Source organism: Cetorhinus maximus, chromosome 26 (genome assembly GCF_964194155.1).
Source record: "Cetorhinus maximus chromosome 26, sCetMax3.hap1.1, whole genome shotgun sequence".
Lineage (NCBI taxonomy): Eukaryota > Metazoa > Chordata > Chondrichthyes > Lamniformes > Cetorhinidae > Cetorhinus > Cetorhinus maximus.
In genome coordinates, this window is record NC_135904.1 from 31,289,334 (window position 1) to 31,311,973 (window position 22,640).

Below are 22,640 nucleotides of genomic sequence, written 5' to 3' on the forward strand. Positions count from 1 at the left end.
TCTTTGCAACAGTCCTGGGCTGGAAGCGCTGAGAGGTGTGTGCACGGCTGGACTTTAAATATGGTGCCCGGCGTGATGAAGTGGTGAGCTGATGGCGTGGCGGGCGAATGAGAGCCCGCCCGCCATCGAAACAACATGTTTCCCAGGAATGCATAATTAATCAGGTGGGAGTGGGATGATACGGTGCGAAATCCTGCCATTGTGGCCAGCGTGAGAAACGTTCTTTTTCCCGCCTGCTACCACACTTGGTGCAAATCTGGGATGATTCCGCCCATGGACATATTGGAATGATTGATTATCATCTGGTCTGGCCATGCCATGAATGCTCCTTCCGCAGCCAGCAAGAGTGAGGGGAGGTGGTGGCGCAGTGGTCATGTCACTGGACTGGTAATCCAGAGGCCCAGGCTAATGCTGTGGGGGACATGGGTTCAAATCCCATGATGGCCACTGGTGGCATTTGAATTCAATCAATAAATCTGGAATATAAAGCTAGTCTCAACTATATTGTTGTAAAAACCCATCTGGTTCCCTGATGTCCTTCAGGGAAGGAAACCTACCATCTTTACCTACAGGTCACTCCAGCACTTAACTGCCCTTTGAAATAGCTGAGCAAGCAACTCAGTTCAAGGGGAATTATGGGATGGGCAACAAATGCTGGCTTTTCAGTGATACCCACACCCCATGAAAGAAGAAAGGTCCTGAAGCGGGACTTGAACTCTGAGCTTCTGGTTCTGAGGCAGGGGTTCTCACCACTGAGCCGCAACACCTCCTTGCATCTTTTGTCTAAAATTGAGCCACACTCATTTACTTTTAAAAGTGCCATTGTTGCTCTTATTTTCAGTCGGAACTCACCAGAGGGTTCAACCTAATTAAAAAGAAAGACTTGCATTTATATAGCACCTTTCGTGATCTCAGGATGTCCCAAAGTGCTTCACACCAATCAAGTACTTTTGAAGAGTAGCCCTGATTGTAATGTCGGCATACGAGAAATAACGTAACCACTTTTAAAACTTAAAATGGTTTTATTGCTTTGCCATGGAAACAACATTAGTAATCACTTCTAGCTTCCAAATAAATTAGTAGGTCTAGCTAAGTGAATCTTGACTGACAGTTTCTCATGAAGATCCATAGATTTCATTTTAATATAGCTTCAGCTTTTCAGTTAGCCGCATTCAAAATTCATTAGGCTCAAGACACAGGTTATCTCTGTCCTAATCTCAGGATCCTCATTAAGTGAAATCTGTGATATATGAAGTCATTATTTACAGTAATGGGCAGCCTCAAAGCACAAAGTGCCCATTGGTTGTTCTGTAAATTATGAAAGGATTTATTGTCCAAAGCCTCAGGAAGGTCAGATAAACAGGGAAAATCAATCTGAAGCTCTCAAACAGGCAGAGAACAGTGAGTCACGATGACCTTTCAAAGTTCCAGGAGCTTCTCAATTACTCGTCTTTGCTTTTGATGTAAGCTTTGTCTGATTTACAAATTCATCTTTACCTCCGAACTCAGCATTTACCTAACGTTGATGAAAAAGTAAGTGCATCACACTGCTATGAAGAAATAACCATCCTTATTGATTATCTTGACAGTCTCAGACAGCAATTTGGAAAGTTTAATTCCGGTGTGCATTCATTTGTAGCCCATTGCAGTAACTCGATTAGGAATTCGCCAGCCCATTTGGTCTCTTGCCCCAAAGTGCCAGTTGCCATCCTCAGAATGACGTTTCCAAAGCCACGACAGTTTGGGAGCAATCAACCACGACAAAATTTATTCCCATTCACACACACATCACTTATCATGCTTTAGGCATTGAGTTGTTATGAGCTGGAACACGTTACCTGGAAAGGGGGTTGCAAGGAGATTGATTGGTACCTTTCAGATGGGAATTGGTTACCGACTTAGAAAGTAAAAATGCTGAGAAAAAGCAGAAAGACTGGGACTAACTGGATAGCTTTTCAAAATCAGCACAAGAGCAGTGGGCCAAGTAGCTGCTTTCTGTGATCTATGATTCTGTTGGTATCCTTATAATTCTCAATCCTGTTCTTAACCAGATACCAATGGAGGGTGGTGGTGGGCATTGGGAGTTAGTTTTGGTCTAAGCATTAGAGCATCTGTCAAATGCACCTTAATGTGAAATTGCGTAAGAGTAATGATTCTGCCATGCCACACTATCACCCTGAGATGTTCTGTGCACTAATGAACGCAAAATCGCCGGCGAGGTGTACAAGATCCATCCCATGCATGCACCAGAATCAGGAGTCGGCACAGCAGAAGTTTTACTCCATTTGTTTGAAATAATGATGTCAATTACTGGGTAAGCCCAGGTTATGCACATTAACACCAAGATCAAGCTTGTTTACAGAGCAATTTGGAGGGGTTTGCATCTCATCCCTAAGGTCTGAGCTTAAGTGGAAAAGATAGATATGATGCCAGTTAAGACCTAGTATTAACAGGTTGCAGGGAATGGGGGTTCCCTCACAGTGACTTGAAATAAATAAAACAAGTCTGTGATACATTGTGTAACCTGAGACAAATGCTTAGAGTTGTAATAAAAACAGAAAATGACGGAAAAGCTTAGCAGACCTGGCAGCATCTGTGGAGAGAGAAACAGAGTTAACGTTTCGAGTCCGTGTATCTCTTCTTTAGAGCTGAAGAGAGGTAGAAGTGTGATGGATTTTATACTGTTGAAGAGAGGAGGGAGAGAGAAGGAGCAAAATAACAAAATAGAAGGTCTGGGATAGGTGGGAGCTATTGAGAGATTTGACAGATGTCATGGATACAAAACAAAAGGGAGTGTTAAAGACTAAATGTGATCATAGTGGCTCAAGGGTAAGATAGCAGAATGCGTTAATAGCAGAACAAGTCAGCGCTCTATGAAAGTAAAACATAAGAACAAGTTACAAATGGAGCTGTGGGGGTTAGGAAAAAAATTTAAATAAGATAAAAATGGAGGACAGAGTTCATGGTCTGAAGTTGTTGAACTCAGTGTTAAGTCCAGAAGTTTGTAAAGTGCCTAATCAGAGGGTGAGGTGCTATTCCTCCCATTTGTGTTGGGTCATGCCCACATTTCTGTCTTTGGCCTGCTGCAACGTTCTAGTGAGGCCCAACGCAAACTGAACACGTAAGGCCAATTGAAGGAGGCCAACTGGTATTTTCCAGTGAATCTCCAGGTGCCTGGAGAGAAGAGGGACCAGTTCAGCTGCCTGGTGGCAGACCAGGATGGGGGTGGGTGGTGATGCCAGTGCTCTAGGCAAGCCTAATTGGCTGTACCTGCCTTCAGCTGCTGTTGCAGGGCTGTCCTGCAGAGAGGTTCCCCTTCCCCCTGTCCCCCCACGAGGGTGGCCCAGCTGCAAAGGCCACTTTTTATTTCAAATTTTAAGTTGGAGAGTGGGCTCCTCCATTTTGAAGTGCCCTCTCTCTCACTTACCCGCCATGGCATCCTGCTGCTGCTTTCAAGCTGGAAGGAACCTGCTTGGCCCTCCAGTTTTGGGAGGCCCTCTCCGCCTCCCCGCCCCCACCCCACCTCCTTACTTGGATGGTGAACCTGCCATTAATTGCCAGCTCTCTGAAAATCCACATTGAGTAAATGTTTCCCCCACAGTGCAGGCTTCTGACCCCCATCTGAGCCTGATGGTGAGGTTCAGAAGCCTACAGGGAAAATCTAACCCTAGGATGTGGATTTTGCAGTGGAAAGAATGGTAAAGTTATGCCAAAGTAGTGAACAGCTTGTGCTGTTGGTTCACTGCTGACCACAAAATCCTGATCCAGGTGTATTCATAGCTAGAATTCTATGAAGGTGAAGTGTTAGTGGGTGGGAAAGGTGCAGTGGATATGATGATGATGACCTCTTCCCTTGACCCTGTTGCCTGTTACTATGAATGATGTGTGTCAGCTTAGAGGGGTGACAAAAGTTATAAGTTTTACCATACCCTAAATTAAAACTCACTCGTTTGTAGAAGTGCTGCTATTGCTGTTATTTCAATAGGATCACACCAGAGACTTCAAAACAAAAAGTCCTGGAGACATGCACATGCTCATTCCACTCTCTCACTAGTCATTTCAGATCTTATGTTATAAGCAAGTTTAATTGTATGAATTGTGAGTGCAAAGTGCAGCTGGCAAGGCTGGAGTTATGTTGCAGGATACATTCTGTCTGCTAGACAATTCTGCTACCTGGCAGCTATTTCGTTAATATAGGGAGACAGCAGGTGGCAGCGAGTATAGAAACAGAAAATGCTGGGAAATACCCAGATTTGGCAGAGTCTGTGGAGAGAGAAATGTCTCTGATGAAAGGTCACTGACCTGAGATGCTGGCCTGGATCTTTGCTCCCGGGTCAGTTGCACAGAGATGGGCAGGTGCCGGGTGCAGAGGAGGACTGGGTGGAAGGCCTGTCTCTCTGCTCTGGCACTTTGTCTAATTCAATAGAAAATGATTTGGAAGAAAAAGCCCATCAGCCCTGACCCCTCACCGCAACCACACACTCCCCATGCCTCATCTTTGCCACCTCATGTTGTAATGTTGTATGTTGCCTCATGTTGCCTTAGAGGCTTAGATGGTTGAACAATAACTATTTATTAAAAACACATGATATATATACATATATATAGGATACACTCCTGGCTGGGTGCTATCTTTGTGCTAACTTCTACCAGACTTACGACTACACCCTACTACTCCAATGTGACTCTCTTGCATCTTGTGCTCCTTAGTGTTGTATTTTTCTCTGTTAACAATCTGTCTTCCTTCTTTGGATACCATGAGTTTATCCCTCTCCTTCCAAAGGGAATGTTCACTCCATTCATTCATTCATTCATAGCGTGGACTTGGGTTTCCTTTCTCGGTGGGGGGCTGCCATGTTCTCCCTGGAAGTTGAAGGTTTACCTCCATTATGTCTGTATATTCCTCACCCTTGAACTCAATCTGCAGTTCAGCTTCTAATACTGTGCTCTGTTTCTTCTTATGCACTTTGTGGCTCTCTGAGCTTTGTCTTGGTGAGTTGGTGGTCACTTCTCTCCTGCCCAGGGTCGACTTCATGTTGTGTGTGTGAGCTTGAAGTTCCAGCTTCGTTGCTTTAGTTAATCCTGCTTTCGTGAGACAGCAAATGTTTAACTCTGAAGTTTGGGCTCAACCTTCTGCTGCTGCTCCCTCTCCTCTGTGTCTCCTGTTTAAAGTGTGGTGGCGTTCATCTGGAGGTTTGGCTGGTCAGACCAAAAAATGGTTTCTGCCGCCTGAAAATGTGGGCATCACTGGATGGCCAGCATTTAGTGCCCATCACTAATTGTCCTTGAGAAGGTGGTGATGAGCTGCCTTCTTGAACCGCTGTAGTCCCTGTAGTGTAGGTACACCCACAGTGCTGTTAGGGAGAGAGTTCCAGGATTTTGGTCAAGCGAGAGTGAAGGAACAGCGATGTATTTCCAAGTCAGGGTGGTGAGTGGCTTGGAGGGAAACTTCCAGGTGGTGGTGTTCCCATGTATCTGCTGCCCTTATCCTTTTAGATGGTAGCGGTCATGAGTTTTGAAGATGCTGCCTAAGGAGGTTTGGTGAATTTCTGCAGTGCACCTTGTACATGGTGAACATTGCTGCCCCTGTTTGTCGGTGGTGGATGGAGTGAATGTTTGTGGAAGGGGTGCCAATCAAGTGGACTGATTTGTCCTGAACAGTGTTAAGCTTGTTGAGTGTTGTTGGAGCTGCACTCATCCAGGCAGGTCGAGAATATTCCATCACACTCCTGACTTGTGCCTTGTAGAGGAGTCAGGAGGTAAGTTACTTGCTGCAGGATTCCTAGCCTCTGACCTGCTCTTGTAGCTACAGTATTTATATGGCCAGTCCATTTCAGTTTCTGTTCAATGGTAAGCCCTAAGATATTGATAGTGAGGATTCAGCGATGGTAATACCATTGAATGTCAAGGAGATGGTCATTGCCTGGCACTTGTGTGGCGTCAATGTTATTTGCCACTTTTCAGCTCAAGCCTGGATATTGTCCAGGCCTTGCTGTATTTGGACATGGGCTGCTTCAATATCTGAGAGTCGTGAATGGTGCTGAACATTGTGCAATCATCAGTGAACATCCCCAATTCCGACCTTACGATGGAAAGAAGGTAATTGATGAAACAGGTGAAGATGCTTGGGCCTAGGACTCGACCCTAAGGAACTCTTGCAGTGATGTCCTGGAACTGAGATGATTGACCTATAACAACGACAACCATCTTCCGTTGTGCTAGGTATGACTCCAACCAGCAGAGCTTCCCCCTGATTTCCATTGACTCCAGTTTTACTAGGGCTTCTCGATGTCACACTTGGTCAAATGCTGCATTGATGTCAAAGGCAGTTACTCTCACCTCACCTCTGGAGTCCAGCTCTTTTGTACATGTTTGAACCAAGGTTGTAATAAGGTCAGGAGCTGAGTGACCCTGGCGGAACCCAAACTGAGCATCAGTAAGCAGGTTATTGCTAAGCAAGTGTCGCGTGATAGCAGTATTGATGACCCCTTCCATCACTTTACAGATGATTGAGAATAGACTGATGGGGGGATAATTGGCCGGTTTGGATTTGTCCTGCTTCTTGTATACTGGACATACCTGGGCAATTTTCCACTTAGCCAGGTAGATGCCAATGTTGTAGCTGTACTAGAACAGCTTGGCTAGGGGCGCGGCAAGTTCTGGAGCACAAGTTTTCCGTACTATTGCTGGAATATTATCGGGACCCATAGCCTTTGCAGTATTCAGTGCCTTCTGCCATTTCTTGATATCAGGTGGACTGAATTGAATTGGCTAAAGACTGGCATCTGTGATGCTTGGGACCTCCAGAGGAGGCCGAGATGGATCATCCGCTTGGCATTTCTGGCTGAAAGTTGTTGCGAATCCTTATCTGCCTCTGCAAAGAGTGAGGACAATCCAAAACTGAAGTCTCAGTCAAGATCATTAGCGCTGATGGACCTCTCAGGAGTCTCCAGTTCAGTGTAGTTGACTACAGTGGTTGTTTTGACGCCTTCTGCCATTTTGAGGAGGTTGAGTGCATCTCTGTTCAGGAGAGAAAAGAGTTGAATGGGAATCATATACAGAATTTTGATTGTTTGCCTATTGCCATACCTGAGCGACTCATGAATCATGCCTATGATCAGTAGTTGGATTCCTCCAGAACCATACAGTGGTGAGTCTGTCGTCCATAGCCAGAGGCCTTTTAGCCATGGTCTTGATCCAACAGGACCGTCACACTGGCTCCTGTGTCTAATTTCAAATTTGTGAGGTAACCATTTACAGATATGTTAGCATTCTAAAATGTGAATCTGGGATCCTTAATTTTTCCAAGAAGCGTTGTTGGATGACTTCCTGACTTGCCTCCTCTATCTCATGTACTCTTACATTATAAGCAAGTTTAATTGTATGAACTGTGAGTGCAAAGTGCAGCTGGCAAGGTTGGAGTTATGTTGCAGGATACATTCTGTCTGCCAGACAATTCTGCTACCTGGCAGCTATTTCGTTAATATAGGGAGACAGCAGGTGGCAGCGAGTATAGAAACAGAAAATGCTGGGAAATACCCAGATTTGGCAGAGTCTGTGGAGAGAGAAATGTCTCTGATGAAAGGTCACTGACCTGAGATGCTGGCCTGGATCTTTGCTCCCGGGTCAGTTGCGCAGAGACGGGCAGGTGCCGGGTGCAGAGGAGGACTGGGTGGAAGGCCTGTCTTTCTGCTCTGGCACTTTGTCTAATTCAATAGAAAAATGATTTGAAAAAAAGCCCTCCAGCCCTGACCCCTCACCACAACCACACACTCCCCATGCCTCATCTTTGCCACCTCATGTTGTAATGTTGTATGTTGCCTCATGTTGCCTTAGAGGCTTAAATGGTTGAACAATAACTATTTATTAAAAACACATGATATATATACATATATACAGGATACACTGCTGGCTGGGATCCTCTGCATGCCTCAAGGTTTTGGAATTGCACATCTTTCCAAAGTGTCCCAGGCAGCTGCAGTGAAAGCATTGCACTGTGATTGCTAGACATTGCTCACGCCTGTGAGATCTTTTGGTATCACAGCACTGACGTGGTCTGCCACCATCCTGTGTTTTGTTTGCGTATGCTTTCCATGCTTTGGAGTCTCCATGCCCTTTTGTTGCTTTATGAGGTAAACCATTGGAGTCGCTCTGTACCGCAGTTTAACTTCACCATGCAAAATGGATCAGTTTTGTTGCCAGTCTTCTGATTGTCTAACAATTTGGATGGCTTTTTCCAAGGTCAGATCTTCTTTAGATTGGAGAATATCTGAAAAAGTATCTTCGACCACTCCCACTACTATTCAGTCTCTTATGGGATCAGACATAAGGTCACCATAGTCACAGCCTTCAGCCAATCTGTGTAACTAATTTATGAAAGAAACTACAGTTTCCCTGGGCTTTTGGCCTCTCTTGTTAAATTTTACTCGCTCTAAAATGTTATTGCTTCTTGGGTTAAAGCAGGTGTCAAAGGACTTCTTGACCTCTTCAAAATTATCGGAAGATTCATTCATTTCTTGCCTAGCAATTATGTTGTCAGCTATTGGACCTACTGAATATAATAGTGTATTCACCTGTTCAGCCTCTGTTTTCTTATCAAGCCTGATACTATTATACATCTTAAACTCTTCTTCCCCATAACACCCAATTTTGTGCCTGGCCTGGCCCTTTCATCTGGTTTAATTGGTCTGGCAGTGTTGATTTACTATCCAAGGCTGTTTTCAGCATGGGGGAGTACAATATTTTTTTAAATAGTGCTCCAGTAATTGTTTCTCTTTTTTTCTTTTCCTGCATTTGTCAGGATTTGGAGGGCTCCTGATGTGGTTACGAAGCCGTTTTAAACATCAGCGATTCTGGAGAAAATATTTTGAACAAATTGTTTTGGCCAGTTAGTTGTCTTCCTGAACTTGGAGAATCGAATTAAAGCCAATTGTTTGCTCTGACTTCTCTATTTCTTTTTACATTCGTGCATGGTCGCAAACTTTGGATCCGGGCTGCAACGTTCTTCATTAAAACAATCCGTCTGCCAGTGCTGCCTGATTATCGCGACAAATTTAAAAGCTTATTTCAGCCTTTTTTTGGAGTTTGCTCACCCTTTTGCGATCGGCTAGGTCCTTTGAATCTGCTTTCGATCGGGTGTTACAATGGACCTCCTTGTACTTTAGTGGAGTCCTTTTTACACTGCACAGTCAATCTTCCTTCTGCCCTTCAGCCTCCATGCCCATAATGGAATATCTTAGGTGTATTCGAGGTCTTCAAGTTAGGTGCACTTCTCTCAAGTCAGATTGCAGTTTCTTTACTTCATTCTTCAGGATTTTGGCGTTCATCACCTGCTGCCACCATGTTGTAAGATTGTATGCCATCTCATGAAGCGGTCTAGAGGCTTGTATGGTTGAACAATAACTGTTTATTACTAACACATAACTATATACATATATACAGGATATATTCCTGACCAGGTGCTATCTTCATGCCAAATTCTACCAAACCGACTACTACACTCTACTACTCCCATGTGATTCTCTACATCATAATGTGGGTGGTACTGTTTCCCCAGTCCCAGATTAGCCCTTACAGTCCTGAACACCCTAATACTATACCCAGCAACCACCCTTTGCCAACTCACCTAGCATCCACCATGGGCAAACCTCAGGAATCATGCTGTTGTAAAATAAAGTTGTGCATCTATTGATGATGTCATTATTTTAAACAAAAAAAACCTCATTGATAAAAAACCTTTCAATACATAGAAATTCCTTCAACTGATCTCTTATGAAAACAAGCATTTTTATCCTTTCACCACTTGGTGTTCTCAGCCAAACAGCTCACTTAACAGGCACCCCACTGTGATAATGTTAGCTTGTAAAATCAGTCATCACAGCACAAATCCTATAATGATAACCCACAGGCTTATGTCAGCAGGTAGCATGAATATAAAGCACTGATTTTCTTTTTGAACTACAGACTTTTTTCTTAAATTTAAAGCTCATCGGAGTTAAATCCATTGACAGCTTTGACAATTCTTTGACAGCTTTGACAATTCCAGTGAGTTCATTACTTTTTACAGACAACCATGTTTACTTTTAACAATACAAAAGGGCACCTTACCTCCACCAAAGAATGTCTTACCTATCCCAAAGGGTGGCTTACCTCTCCATATTATCCAGAGGGGTACCGTGGTTATCCACAATGCACAAAGTTCAGACCTATTATTACCTGGTCTAAATTGCACATGCCGGGTTTCATCCTCCTGGCCTACCAAAATCTCACTTAAGTGGAAGCAGTTGATGATTTAAATGGCCAGCTGCCTCCATAAAATGCGCAAACCTCAACCCGACTCCAGTCTCACCCCTGCAAAGATAGGCAATGCCATCTTCGGGCACAGGTCTTCGGATTTTTAGCCATTTCTGCAATTTTCACCACAATGGAGAGACTGTATGGTGGAAATCTGGGCTCTTAACTCTGTTTCTGTCTCCACAGATTTTGCCTATTCAACTGAATGTTTCCAGCATTTTCTGTTTTTTTTAAAAGACTATTAAAGTTACAAAATGCACAGAAGATCCTACAGCATGTCTGGGTATTTTTTAAAACTGGTTTCACACCAGAACAGAGTTATAGTTAACCCAGTATGACACCCAGGCTGTCTAAGGTGGACTTGGGAAACAAATGTGTATCTGGCTCTCAACTTATGCTGCCATTATTTTGTGATGTTGAGTACTAGAAGTGCTTTGCATCAATGCCAGGTGGAAAATGTAGTCTCAGTCTTTATTACACAACTAGTTATGTGCTGCTACAGCTGGAGAAATATCCAAGTTGAAACACTTGTTCTACTATGGTTGGGAACATTTAATTTCTAATGCCGACAGCTTGACTTCTTTTGTCAGCTGTGTTTGATGGCAATTTTGCCTCTGAGTCAGAATGCTGTAAGCTCAAGCTCCACTCCAGAGACTTGAGCACAAAACCTAGCCTGACACTTCATGCAGTACCGAGGGAGTGCTGCAGTGTTGGAACTGCAGTCTTTCAGAATGAGACCTGTCTGCTGTCGATACGTAGGATCTTGCAGCACTGCTTTGCAGAAGAGCAGTGATGTTCTTCCTGGCGCGCTGGTCACTAATTATCCCTCTACAAACACCAAGAAACAGATTATCTGCTCATTATTACATTGCTGTACTTGGGAGCTAGTGCAGAAATCAGCTGCAGCATTTTGTAAAATACAGGTTCATACTTTTCAAAAAGTACTTCAGGACATCGCAAATACAGTCAATGAAATTCTGAAAGGTGCCGTACAAATGCAAACCTTCTTAATTTTTGTTGATGAAACAATGCTAGGAAGAGCAGGTTATCCAAAGGGCAATCCAACCCAACTGAAGTAACAGCAATGGAAGATGATTAAATTGTTGCATTACCTGATTTTGAATTGTTAGAATCACTGATGACCATGCTTTCACTCTAAAATAAATTTTACACCAATACACGCATACTTCCACCATCATAAAAAAAACAACTACAAAGTATTGCTGCAGCGACACTGTTAAACACACACAGCATAACAGCATATTACTCCTTACCTAAGGAGCGCCATAAAGGGAGTGCAGTAAGGTTCACCAGACTAATCCCTGGGATGGCAGGATCGCCTTCTGAGGAGAAATTGAGGAAACTCAGCCGGTATTCTCTCCAGCATAGAAGAATGAGAGGTGATCGCATTGAAACTTACAACATTCTTTTGGGGCTCGACAAGGTAGATGCAGGAAAGATGTTTTCCCCAGTTAGTGGGGAGGGAGCTCTGGAACCAGGGGACACGGTCTCTGAATAAGAAGTAGGCCACTTAGGACCGAGATGAGGAGGAATTTCTTTAGTCAGAGGGTGGTGAATCTTTGGAATTCTCTGCCCCTGAGGGTCATAGAGGCTCAGTCATTGAGTATGTTCATAGCAGAGGTTGATAGATTTCTAGATACCAATGATGTCAAGGGTCATGGGAGTAGTGTGGGAAGATGGTTTTGAGGTAGAATATCAGCCATGATCCAGTCAGATGGCAGAGCAGGCTTGAGGAGCTGAATGGCCTATTCCTGTGCTATTAGCTATTCCCCTAAATAGCTAAACAGATTTTAATTCAGGATTTTTTTTTGAAGTAAAGTATAAGCATATACTCTAATTAAAATGCCTGATGACAATGACTCTGAAAAGTTAGTTTCTTCAAAGTGAAAATCTGATATAAAGCAATTTGAGTTGTCACGTTTCTGTTATTAAGAGGATTAAAGAAGAATTGGATTTTGTAATGCTGTGACTTGTGCCGCCTCATTTTTTTGGCTTTATTTACTTATATTTTGTTGCCCAGGCCATAGGATAGTCTATCTTTTGTGGGATCAAGTTTTACAAAAACCTATTGAGGACAATTGCCAGAAGTTCCATAGTCAAGATCTCACCCCTTTCCCTTAAAGCCTTGAAACAATGCTGAGTTCCTCCTCAGCAAACAGCAGCAGACAGTTTGGAATAGCGGACAGGAGATTCTTTTCATAAGTAAATTACAGAAATCCTGGGACTGAGTCCCTCTTCAATGACTGAACCTGAGGTCCGACGTGATCCTTATCTTTCTTAATTGACAGTGAATTTGAACTCAGGCCTCCAGTTAGTAGTGGTTACAACCTGTTGGCCAACAGCACCACCCAGGCTTTCATTTCATTCCAAGCCTGTTGCTGATGAGAGGTGCCATCAAAAATTATCGGCCACCTATTAAAGTAAACCAGAGCAAACGAAAACTGCATCAACTAAATTCCTGTGTTGGTATTGTATTCCAAATGAAACCACAAGTAATGCCCCTCCCGCATTTCTCCGCATCCTTAATGTGTAATTTTCTTTCACTTTATCAGATGGGCCACAAGATCCTGGAGACAATGTAGTGCTACTTGTGGAGTTGGCATACAGACAAGGGATGTTTACTGCAAACGACTGGTGACCCACGTTATTGATGACTCCATCAAGGTTGCTGATGAGGAGTGTTCAGGTCCAAAACCTCCCGAATTACAGGCCTGCAACCAACTTGACTGCCCTCCATCGTGGCACAAGGGAGAATGGCAGCTGGTATGTGAAGTTCCATCAAGTTGCCAAAAAAAAAGCTACTGTCACCATAAACGTGCTCTTTCAGATCCTGTCAAGAGTCAATTTAAATACTTCAGTTTCTCCTGAGACAATTGCAGATTTGTAGACAGTACTTCACACAATATGCATGAATATGAAAGAAAGTACTAAACTAAAATTTTCCTAACCCTTGTGACACGCAACTGGGGGCCTGACTGGATCAGGTACACCACTGGTTTTGCACCCCAATTGAAGTTAACAGAGAGTAATATTGGACGGGGTGTACAACCAGCATTCCACCTGATGCTGTGGAGTACCCCACCTGGCGAAATAGGTTAATTTACCCCCGTCATCTCAGGCTGCAGAAAGAGATCATTTGCAGTTGGATCAAGTTGATCGAGGCTGAATGTAAGATCTTCAAATTAAGCAGTCAACTCTGCTGTAACCAAGTACATTTGCCAGACACTATCAGATTGCCAAAGCAGAGGTTTTCTTCTGGGAAGAAATGGCTGGGGATTTGATTCAGACTGTTTACACCAGTCTGATTCGAATTGCACTGGTTCGCAGCCAGCACCAGGAGGTGATAGCTACTCCAAACTTGGAGTAAATAACTCCACTGCCTTTACACCAAACATACTGACATGAAGCAGCTGCAGATTTAGAATGAACATAAATTTGAAACTGAACCGGAAAAACAAAAAGCCGATTCTAAGATATCATTTCAAAAAGAAAAGAATTATCCTGAAAGACAATGAATGAGGAGCTGACATACAGACGAGAGATGACAATGAACTCCTGAAGTGATCCTGAGAGAATATTGTCGTGAAATGAAGTCCAGAAAAAAGCGTTTGAAGCAATCAGAATGCGTTATGCTCAATGCACCAAAAGCTACACAATAGTTGAACAAATCACATATCATGCATTACTGCTGTTGACAAGCTTTTCAGAACCTTTTGTGTGAGGTACACGCGAATAATGCAGCAGACATGTCATACAATATTTAGTCTAAATGGTGATCAGATATTGAGCCCATTTGGAAACTCTTTGCCAGTTTGGACACACAAATCTCTGCAATGTCATAATTAATCGTTTGGTGGGAAAATTGCAGTTTTGTAAATAACAAGAGAGGCTGTTAAGTTGATTAGTGCACATTTAAAGGTGACACAATTCTTTTTGCTTAATTTATTGTTCTTTGTATATGCGCCTTAAGGTTCCTAATGTAAAAGCATAGCAAGCAAATTCAAAAATGTTAATGTACCCCGTCTGACAAGTTCATGTTCTCTTGTAAAATCTTTTGCTGCAGTGTTCACAAACATGTGGAAGAGGAGTGCAATCTCGCAAAGTCACATGCAAACAGCTTTTGACTGATGGTAGTTTTCTAAGCCTTGCTGATGAGTTTTGCCTTGATCACAAGCCACAGATGCAGCAGCCTTGTGTGAACATTGATTGTCCACCGCACCTGGCATTGGGGAAGTGGTCTAAGGTAAACATTGTTAAAGTGACTCAATAAAGAAAGATATTTATGTCTGTGTCTTTGTATACATGTTTTTTATTTGGCATGTGGTTTACGTGTGGGATCACACCTCTTGCAAAGTTCATCTTTATTTCTTGCAGAATTCTTCTACTTAATAGTCAATGAATTTCCACAGAACATACTGATATTCTGCTTCAATTTTGTCTATCAGTTTTGCAGTTTAGTAATCATACAACCCATTGGCATAGACTTGAGTTATAGAAATAAAAGTATTCTGTTATCTATTGAGGTTTACAACCCCGATGGTAACCCCGATTATATAGCAAAACTGGTGTGACACAGTAAGAGAAGCAAAAACAGTTGCCATGCAGTATGAGAACATCTGGAGTTGACTGAAGGATGGTCAAAGATTGGGTCTTTGAAGGTAGAATGCGATATCGGCAAGTTGGATCTTTAGAGAAATGCTGCAGAGAGCAGCCATGATGACCTGAAGGCTGTCTCACTGAGAGAGAGAAGCAGCGAGGAGGCCAAAGCTGGATGACCAGAGGATAGTAGCTAGCATGTAAGACTGAAGGAGATTGCAGAGTCAGGTGAAGTGAGGCCACAGAGAGGTTCATAAACAAGAATGAGGATTTTGAATTTAGTGCATTTTTAGAAAGGAAACCATTGACATTTGGCTAAAAGGGAAGGGGGTGTGTGAAAGGGAAGCAAAACTTTGAGCAGATGGTGGAGGATTGGAAAAGCTGATGTACTGAGACCTGTGAGGTCGTCACTGGAGACATTATCACTGAAGGTGATTAAGTATCGATGAGTGTTTTGCAAGTGAGGTGAAGGCAAAAGTGAGCAATGTTATAGAGGTGGCTATAGGTGGTTTTGGCGATAGGATATATCCGCTCGCAGTGAAATGCCAAAATGAGGTTGTATTATGTTGGAAGCAGTCTAAGTGAACAGCCAGGAGGAAAGCTTTAATTTTGCCATTTTCAATGTGGTGGAACCTCTAACTCATCCATGATGTACAGTCAGACAATCACCCCAACAGCACAGTCGTAGCTATGGTGGTAGACAGATTGAACTGGCGCCATCGGTATGTATATTGAAGTGGACTGTACACCAACAGCTGACCTTGCCAAGAGGCAGTATGTAGATAAGAAATGAAATTGATTCACATTCCTTCAGAGAGTCCTTAAATCACAGATATTCAACCTGTGAATGTCAAAATGAGAAGCCCTGGAAATCCTGCCCTCAAATCCTGGGCCGGGAAGGGACTGATTTTAGTACCATTGCTTCACAAATCATCCGAACACCAAGATATCCTGTTCTCTGCAATTTGGGATGTATGCAAATTAATGGAAATACATTTTTCGAGGCTTCATGTTATGTGTATATTCTGCCCACAAACGCTAAAGCTTAGAATCCCCTTCCCTAGGTGACCATACAAGGGCTGAAAGAGAAGCCATTGCAAGAGATGTGCTGGTTACATTGACACAAGAATAGAAGCAAGATCGAGTGCTAGAAGAAAGATGGACTATGGGGACAAAACAGTGAAGGAAGGAGTGGGTCGGCTGCATTAACTGTTACAGAGAGATTGGGTAGAAGGAATGACATAGTCACAAAGAGTGTTATTGCTGACCTTGATTGAAGTTGGTTTCAATGCTATGGACAAATTGGAAATTGAATCAAAGGAATTCCAGCATGGAATCTTAGAAGTGATAAGTGCACAACTGGATGGTGTCAACTTATTCAAGGATCTTTGAGCTTCAATTTGTTGGTTTGGGAGCATGGTTAACGGTTTTACGGGAGGGGCGTTCGTTGCAGTTTTGAACAATTGGGGAATGGTGTGATGGAATTTCTTGACAAGGTCAAACAGCCAAGAATCAGGCAAGAGAGAGGACCGAGGGAGGGGGCATGGAATCATAACATGGTTACAGCACAGAAGGGAAGGCAATTCAGCCAGTTGTGTCCATACTGACAGTGGACATGAAGTGAGACATGTGGAAAAGGAGGACCTGATCAGGGATCACGAGAAAATGCATCGTAATGCGCAATCATGACTAGGGTAAGAGGAAGGCCGATGTGAACTGAGGCTGTGACAAGACGAATACTCTCATGGTCGAGATGCAGAAATCTGAGAGCAAATATCTGTCACAAGTTTAGCCATTTAAAATAACGATGATGTGCATATCAGTTTCAGTTGAACTAACCTTTCGTATATGAATTTAACCCAGTTTTGGTTGTGTGTAATTTAAGTTTTCTACCCAAGATTGCTGGCAGTGAAAAGTTAGATGAATGATAGTTTAGGAGAAATAGTTTTTATATCGCCATTTGTTTCTAGTGTTCTGTAAGCTGCGGTGAAGGTATCCAGAGCAGAGAATGGGTTTGCCGTAAACTCACAACAGTTGGTCGGCTGGTCACAGTAAACCGTGATATATGCAATGCCCTCTCCAAACCGCCAGTGATCCAGCCTTGCAGAATGCCTACTTGTAAAAGTAAGTGACCTACTTTAACACTCGACACCCAGAATCACTTACACCCAAACAAACATCTTGTTAGGTTTCGTCTACAATTAGCACAACAAATAAATATAGTAGCATAAAATAACTGATATCGCAACTGTTGTGTTCTAGTCCACTGAAAGGTGCTAGTGTTTTTAAGCCATGATAGTATAGTGCCGACTGATACTTTTCTAAGAAGCAAACATTTTTAAAGCTTGATATATTCCTGTAGAAGGACGGATTTGTTTCACAGTCTCCCCCGTTTGTTCATTATAAGAATCATATGCAGATGTTAAAACATTCACATTTATGAAAATGTTCTTTTCATTAAGTAAAACAGATTTGTGTTGCTTGACAATTATTTTCCTGGAAGATTACCAGCCTTCACATGCCAAACGTCTGCAAGCTCCAACTCTTGAAGCAGGTCCAATAGTTTTTAAGAGCCATTGCTTACATTTTAAAAAAAAACACACGAATAACTTCATATGTGTAGATTCCAGACATACATATTTGATACTTTCCAACTTTTTCATGTATCTTGTGCCTATCAAGGTGACCTTTTTCAATCCTGGGAAATACATTACTCTCTTTTCATCCAGTACAAGTCAGGTTTAATGTAGGCTCAGTCCATGTCAGAGTTTCCACTGCATGACCTCAACAGTGCCCAGCTTTTTTTTGTTGACACGCTATCAGTTTAGGAAATTTAGGTTGCGGATATTGTTTAACAAAAAGCAAGGTAAAATATGACTCTCACTTGCGCTTTTTAACCAGAGTCCAGAGAAACAGAGAGATAATTATATGTGCTTTTTTTTTTACTCAGTTAAATTAATTGCCTTGATACAGATAAGCTCATTCAGAAGCTGATGCATTTAATGCTAAATATGCTAATACTGTGCCACCATCTCGGAGAGTCAGGGCTGTTGTGTTTGGTCCAACTCACATTCCCTTTGAGTGCCCCCCCCACCAAGAGAGGAGGATGGGTGAATTTTCCATCTAGCCTATCCTTTTTTATTTTTTTTTTCCCATTTTTATGGCTTCCATGGATAAAAGTGTGGTCAGGTAATCTGCCACCAACTTTTCACCCTGTTGATCACTTTGAAGGTGTCACAGAAAAGTGGCTTAGGTCACCAGATTTATCAGCAATTGCAGTAATCAACCTACTATACCTAACACAAGGTTAGTTATTGCCAAGTAAATTGAACTAAATTTTTGGGAAGGGGTGAAAGAACAAGATCTCTTGATCAAAGGAATAAATCATTAATATTATACCTTGTATTTCTGGTGTTCTTCTTTTGAAGATATATATTCTTAACAACCTTTAATTAAATATGCTGTTTCCTATTCTGGACAATTTTGTTAATGTTTATTTGTGTACTTTCTAGAGCTTGTAAAGAATGCAAAAACAAAGGCTCCACAAGTTATTCGTGACCCTCAAATTCTGAGTGTCCACAGAGTCTACATTCAAACCAGGCAAGAAAAACGAATTCACTTTAGCATAGGCGGCCGAGCCTATTTGCTTCCAAAAACCTCTATTGTGATTAGATGCCCTGTAAGAAGATTCCAGAAATCATTGATCAGATGGGAAAAAGATGGACACCGGCTGCAAAATACGAAACAAATTGGAATCACTAAATCAGGATCGCTGAAAATTCATAGCCTTGAAGCCAGGGACATCGGCGTGTACAGTTGCATTGCAGGCCCTACTCGAGATACCTTTGTCCTCAAGCTGATTGGCAATGATAATAGATTAGTTGAACCACCCTCTTTCACTAAAGCAAAGACGAGGCAAAATATCGGGCCAGAGAAGATGAGTCACAATGAATCTAACAGACTGGAAGATAAATGGACTCAAATGAGCAAGATGTGGCGAAGTTGGAGTAAAAAAAATGAATTCTATGTGGATGATAGCCAAACTGATGATCATGTTTTCCTGCACCTACTTGGAAATCATTTGGTTTCAAAAGCAAAGACTAAGTTTGCAGAGTTGTATGATTCTCAAGAGCTTATTGATAAACATCTTGAAAGTTCTAACTTCCAAGGAGCCTACAGTATGGATACTGTACAGTTTGAAGGGATCTTACGAAATATAAGTCTGTGGATTGAATCAGGTGAACTACCTGAAGATTTTGCTTCTCAGCTCATGTATCAATTAGCGGCTGAAGTGTCGAGGCCGCAACCAACGCTGGAGAAATGGAAGGCGGCGCCTCTTGACGATAATGCAACAAACTCAAAATTATTGGATAAAACTCCTAACACATCAGAAACTTCTGTCAATAAGGATGTACATCAACCGAGGGAGAAACAAAAGCCTCCTGTTATTTTGAGAAAGAAACAAGCTCCTGTACTGCCTCAGAGAAATGTCAGTGTGGCGATTGGAACACTGGCATATCTGGCAGATAATACTTACAATGTAACACTAGTTTGTGAAGCTGTTGGAGTCCCTGAACCAGAGGTAACTTGGACAAAGGATGGTGCACCAGTGAAATTTAGTGAAAGGTACGGCAAGTAAATGTCTATTCATATCTCTGAAAGCTTTATTTTAACAGATGAACTTGTGTTAACTTCATATTTTTTATATATTCACCTTGTGCATCAATGACTCTGCACTCTATTGTACCAACCAAATGCGCATGGCAGAGCTGTCAGTGAACTAGTCAAAGGCCGTTTGTTAAAACAAATTCTGAGCTCCAAGACTTGCATTATAACAACTGCGGAGTTTTTCTGATAGACAAGAGTATTCCTTTTTTAACTGATGGAGATCACATTCTGTACAATCAGAAAGTTATTTAAATGAGACCCTATAGTGTAAGTGTTGAAACAGATAGTTCAGAAATTGATTTTACAAACTTTGGTTATAATAAATTGTACTCTTGTCCTATGAACTTCAGTCAACAATCTAGCATCAAATATTGGATCCACCAACAACAGATTAATGACATTTTCCACTCATACAAGACTTTATATCAGGATCTGTTTTTAGATGAAGCATTGTGTTGTCGTGTGTGTGTGTGTGTGTGTGCGTGCATCTGTGTGTGAGCGTGTATTTGCCAAGTCATTGTTACTTTTCAGTATGTGGAGCAATTCAGCTCATGAGGAAGCTTCAAATGTTTTGAGTAAAGATTGAATTTTAAGCTATCAATCTGCAGTAACTAATAGTTTTTGATAAGAACATGCAGGTGTCATGGATCGACATTGTTAGTGGTGCATCTGAAGGCAACAAACTGTTGTTCATTTTCTAGATTTGTGGGGTTCTTTTTCTATAGGTGTTAGTAACCGTTAGCCATCGCTGAGCTAGAGCGAAGGGTATTGCAGTTTGAATTTCGGACGTGATGTGGAATATAGGCCTGGATTAAGGATCCCAAAAGATATTAGAGTCTAGTCCGACTAGGGTCAGCTGCTTTTCTGTGAGAAACATTTTACATTTCGTGTGTATTGCCAAGTCTCGTTAGAAACCTGCTGCATACAAGTTCACTCTAAGGTTTAATACTTAGCTGACTGCCAAAGTAAGACTTTCTGCAATACATTATCTTCCTTTGGACATGATTCTGCTGTTTGAGGAATTTCAATGGGCGCATCAGAGCAGCTATAAAACTTTTTGGAAATCTTCTCTCTGAAAACTGCTCTCTTATTTTTTTATTTGTGTTGATGTAAAAAGATGTTTCTTCACCTATTTATACAGTTTTCCCCTGGCTATATCCAGTCTTTGCTTTGTGGTCTCCCCCAGTAAACGATTCAAACGATTCTGCGGTTCGGTAAACAGGAGGTAGAGCAACTACGGGAAAAGGTGAACATTCCTCATTCTACCTAGCTGGGGATGCTGCAGACTCCGAGAACCTCTTTTTCACTCCCCTGAGTTGGCTGCATTATCCTATGTATGGAAGAGACATCAGAAAGAGATTAAGGCCCCTCTTCTCTTATTTATTGAGAGTTGTGGCTCAGTGGCAGGACCCTCACCTGAGTCAGATGGTTGTGGGTTCAAAACCCACACCAGGGACTTGAGCACAAAAACTAGGCCTCATTCTAGTACAGTACTGAGGGAAGGCTGCACGGTCAGAGGTGCTATTTTTTAAGATAAAATGTTAAACCGTCTGCCCCCAGAAGGGTATGTAAAAAATTTCAGGACGCTATTTTGAAGAGGAGCAGTGATTTCTTTTGCGTTAGTGTCCTGGCTGATATTTATCCCTCAACCGATAACTTAAAACAAAAGGCTGGATTTTACTGCTTGCCCGCGCACCTCCCCAACCATCCTCCCTGTCCCCCCACTGACTAAAAAGTCATTCGAGAACTGACTGACGAAGAACGGGTCTGCCCTGCAGCAATAATAAGCTGCAGGCGGCAATAACAAGGTAACTGTGGGACTCCTGCCCCTCACTGGGAGAAAGCCCCACTGTCTCCTGAAAAGATGTCTCTGTTCAAGAATTACCACACTCTAACAGTTGGACGTTAATGTTCTGAGCTGGTGGCGGATAATACAATGTAGTTCTACCTGGATCTCTCAATGCACTTTATCATAATGAGAGAGCTCACAGAGTTTGAGAAGCTAATGTTTCAAATGTTTCCTTTAAAAATTATGCTTCAATTGGACCAAAGGTATATTAAATCAATTTTTCCCAATACTACCTCTTTTATTTTGTATATATGTAGGATTCAAGTAATGAAGTTACTTTGAGAGCAATTATGAAATAGGCAATTTATTTGTAAATAAATGTATAAATATTTGAGTAACAATAGAACGAGATAAAATCATCGTTTAAAGATTCTAGAGCATAATTTGTTTATGTTCTTAGATAGTTTGAGTTGTTCTAGTACTTTCATTACCATGTATAACACTGCCCAGAATTAAGATAGTTAGTAGATCTTCTGTGGCATTGCTCATATACAGCAGTGCACCTTTTAGGGTGGTTTGAGATGTCTGCTACATTCCCATGACGACAGTTTTACCATCACAAAAATACAGCAAAATTACTAGAACTTTGATCCGGGTTTTGCGGTTGAGATGATGGCAGAACTGCCAACGCTCACCGTCGTTAGTCTGTGCAACCGACAGCAGTTCCTGGAGTTCACTCTTACGTAGTTAAATGTGGAACTCCAGAACATGCTCCCCGCTCCTCCATAAGGTATGATGTTGAAGATCTCACAGGTGGAAATCTTCTGAAATCGCCTGAACTGATAAGCAATTCCACTTTTGCACTATTAGTCATTATTCACCATTATAAAAAAAGGTAGACTTTTAAAATAATAAAACAATTTTTGTCGAAGTTCATTTATCTTTCAGTTTCTACCTTAATCCCATGTGTACCCCCACCCCCGGTCTTTATTTCGCTTGCTCTAAAGTGGTTGAAAAGTGAAGGGTAATTACTTCCTGATTTTCTATCTGTGAGAATTCTTCAGTGTGATTGGTGCTTTAGTCTGCTTGCTGACATCACTGTTGCAGGACATTGGCAATCCCCAATGAATGATGGCAGAATAAAATTAAAGTTGAGAAAGGTGAAATTCACATCACACAGATTGATATTATTGTGGGAATCGTGTTTCGAGGTCAGCAGTGAGTGCCATTATTTTGCTGCTGATTGCCAAAATCCAGGCCAATATATAACACA

General features: G+C 42.0%; 1 protein-coding gene across 2 annotated transcripts in view; it reads left to right on the forward strand.

Annotated features, from left to right (window-relative positions):
* Positions 1-22,640, forward strand: part of adamtsl3 (ADAMTS-like 3) — a 601,993-nt gene that overhangs the window by 461,681 nt on the left and 117,672 nt on the right. For both annotated transcript variants that reach the window (XM_078530447.1, XM_078530448.1), the window contains exons 18-21: positions 12,867-13,077; positions 14,378-14,557; positions 16,881-17,034; positions 18,423-19,536. In XM_078530447.1, coding sequence (XP_078386573.1) covers positions 12,867-13,077; positions 14,378-14,557; positions 16,881-17,034; positions 18,423-19,536 — 1,659 coding nt within the window. The remainder of the gene's footprint in view (positions 1-12,866; positions 13,078-14,377; positions 14,558-16,880; positions 17,035-18,422; positions 19,537-22,640) is intronic.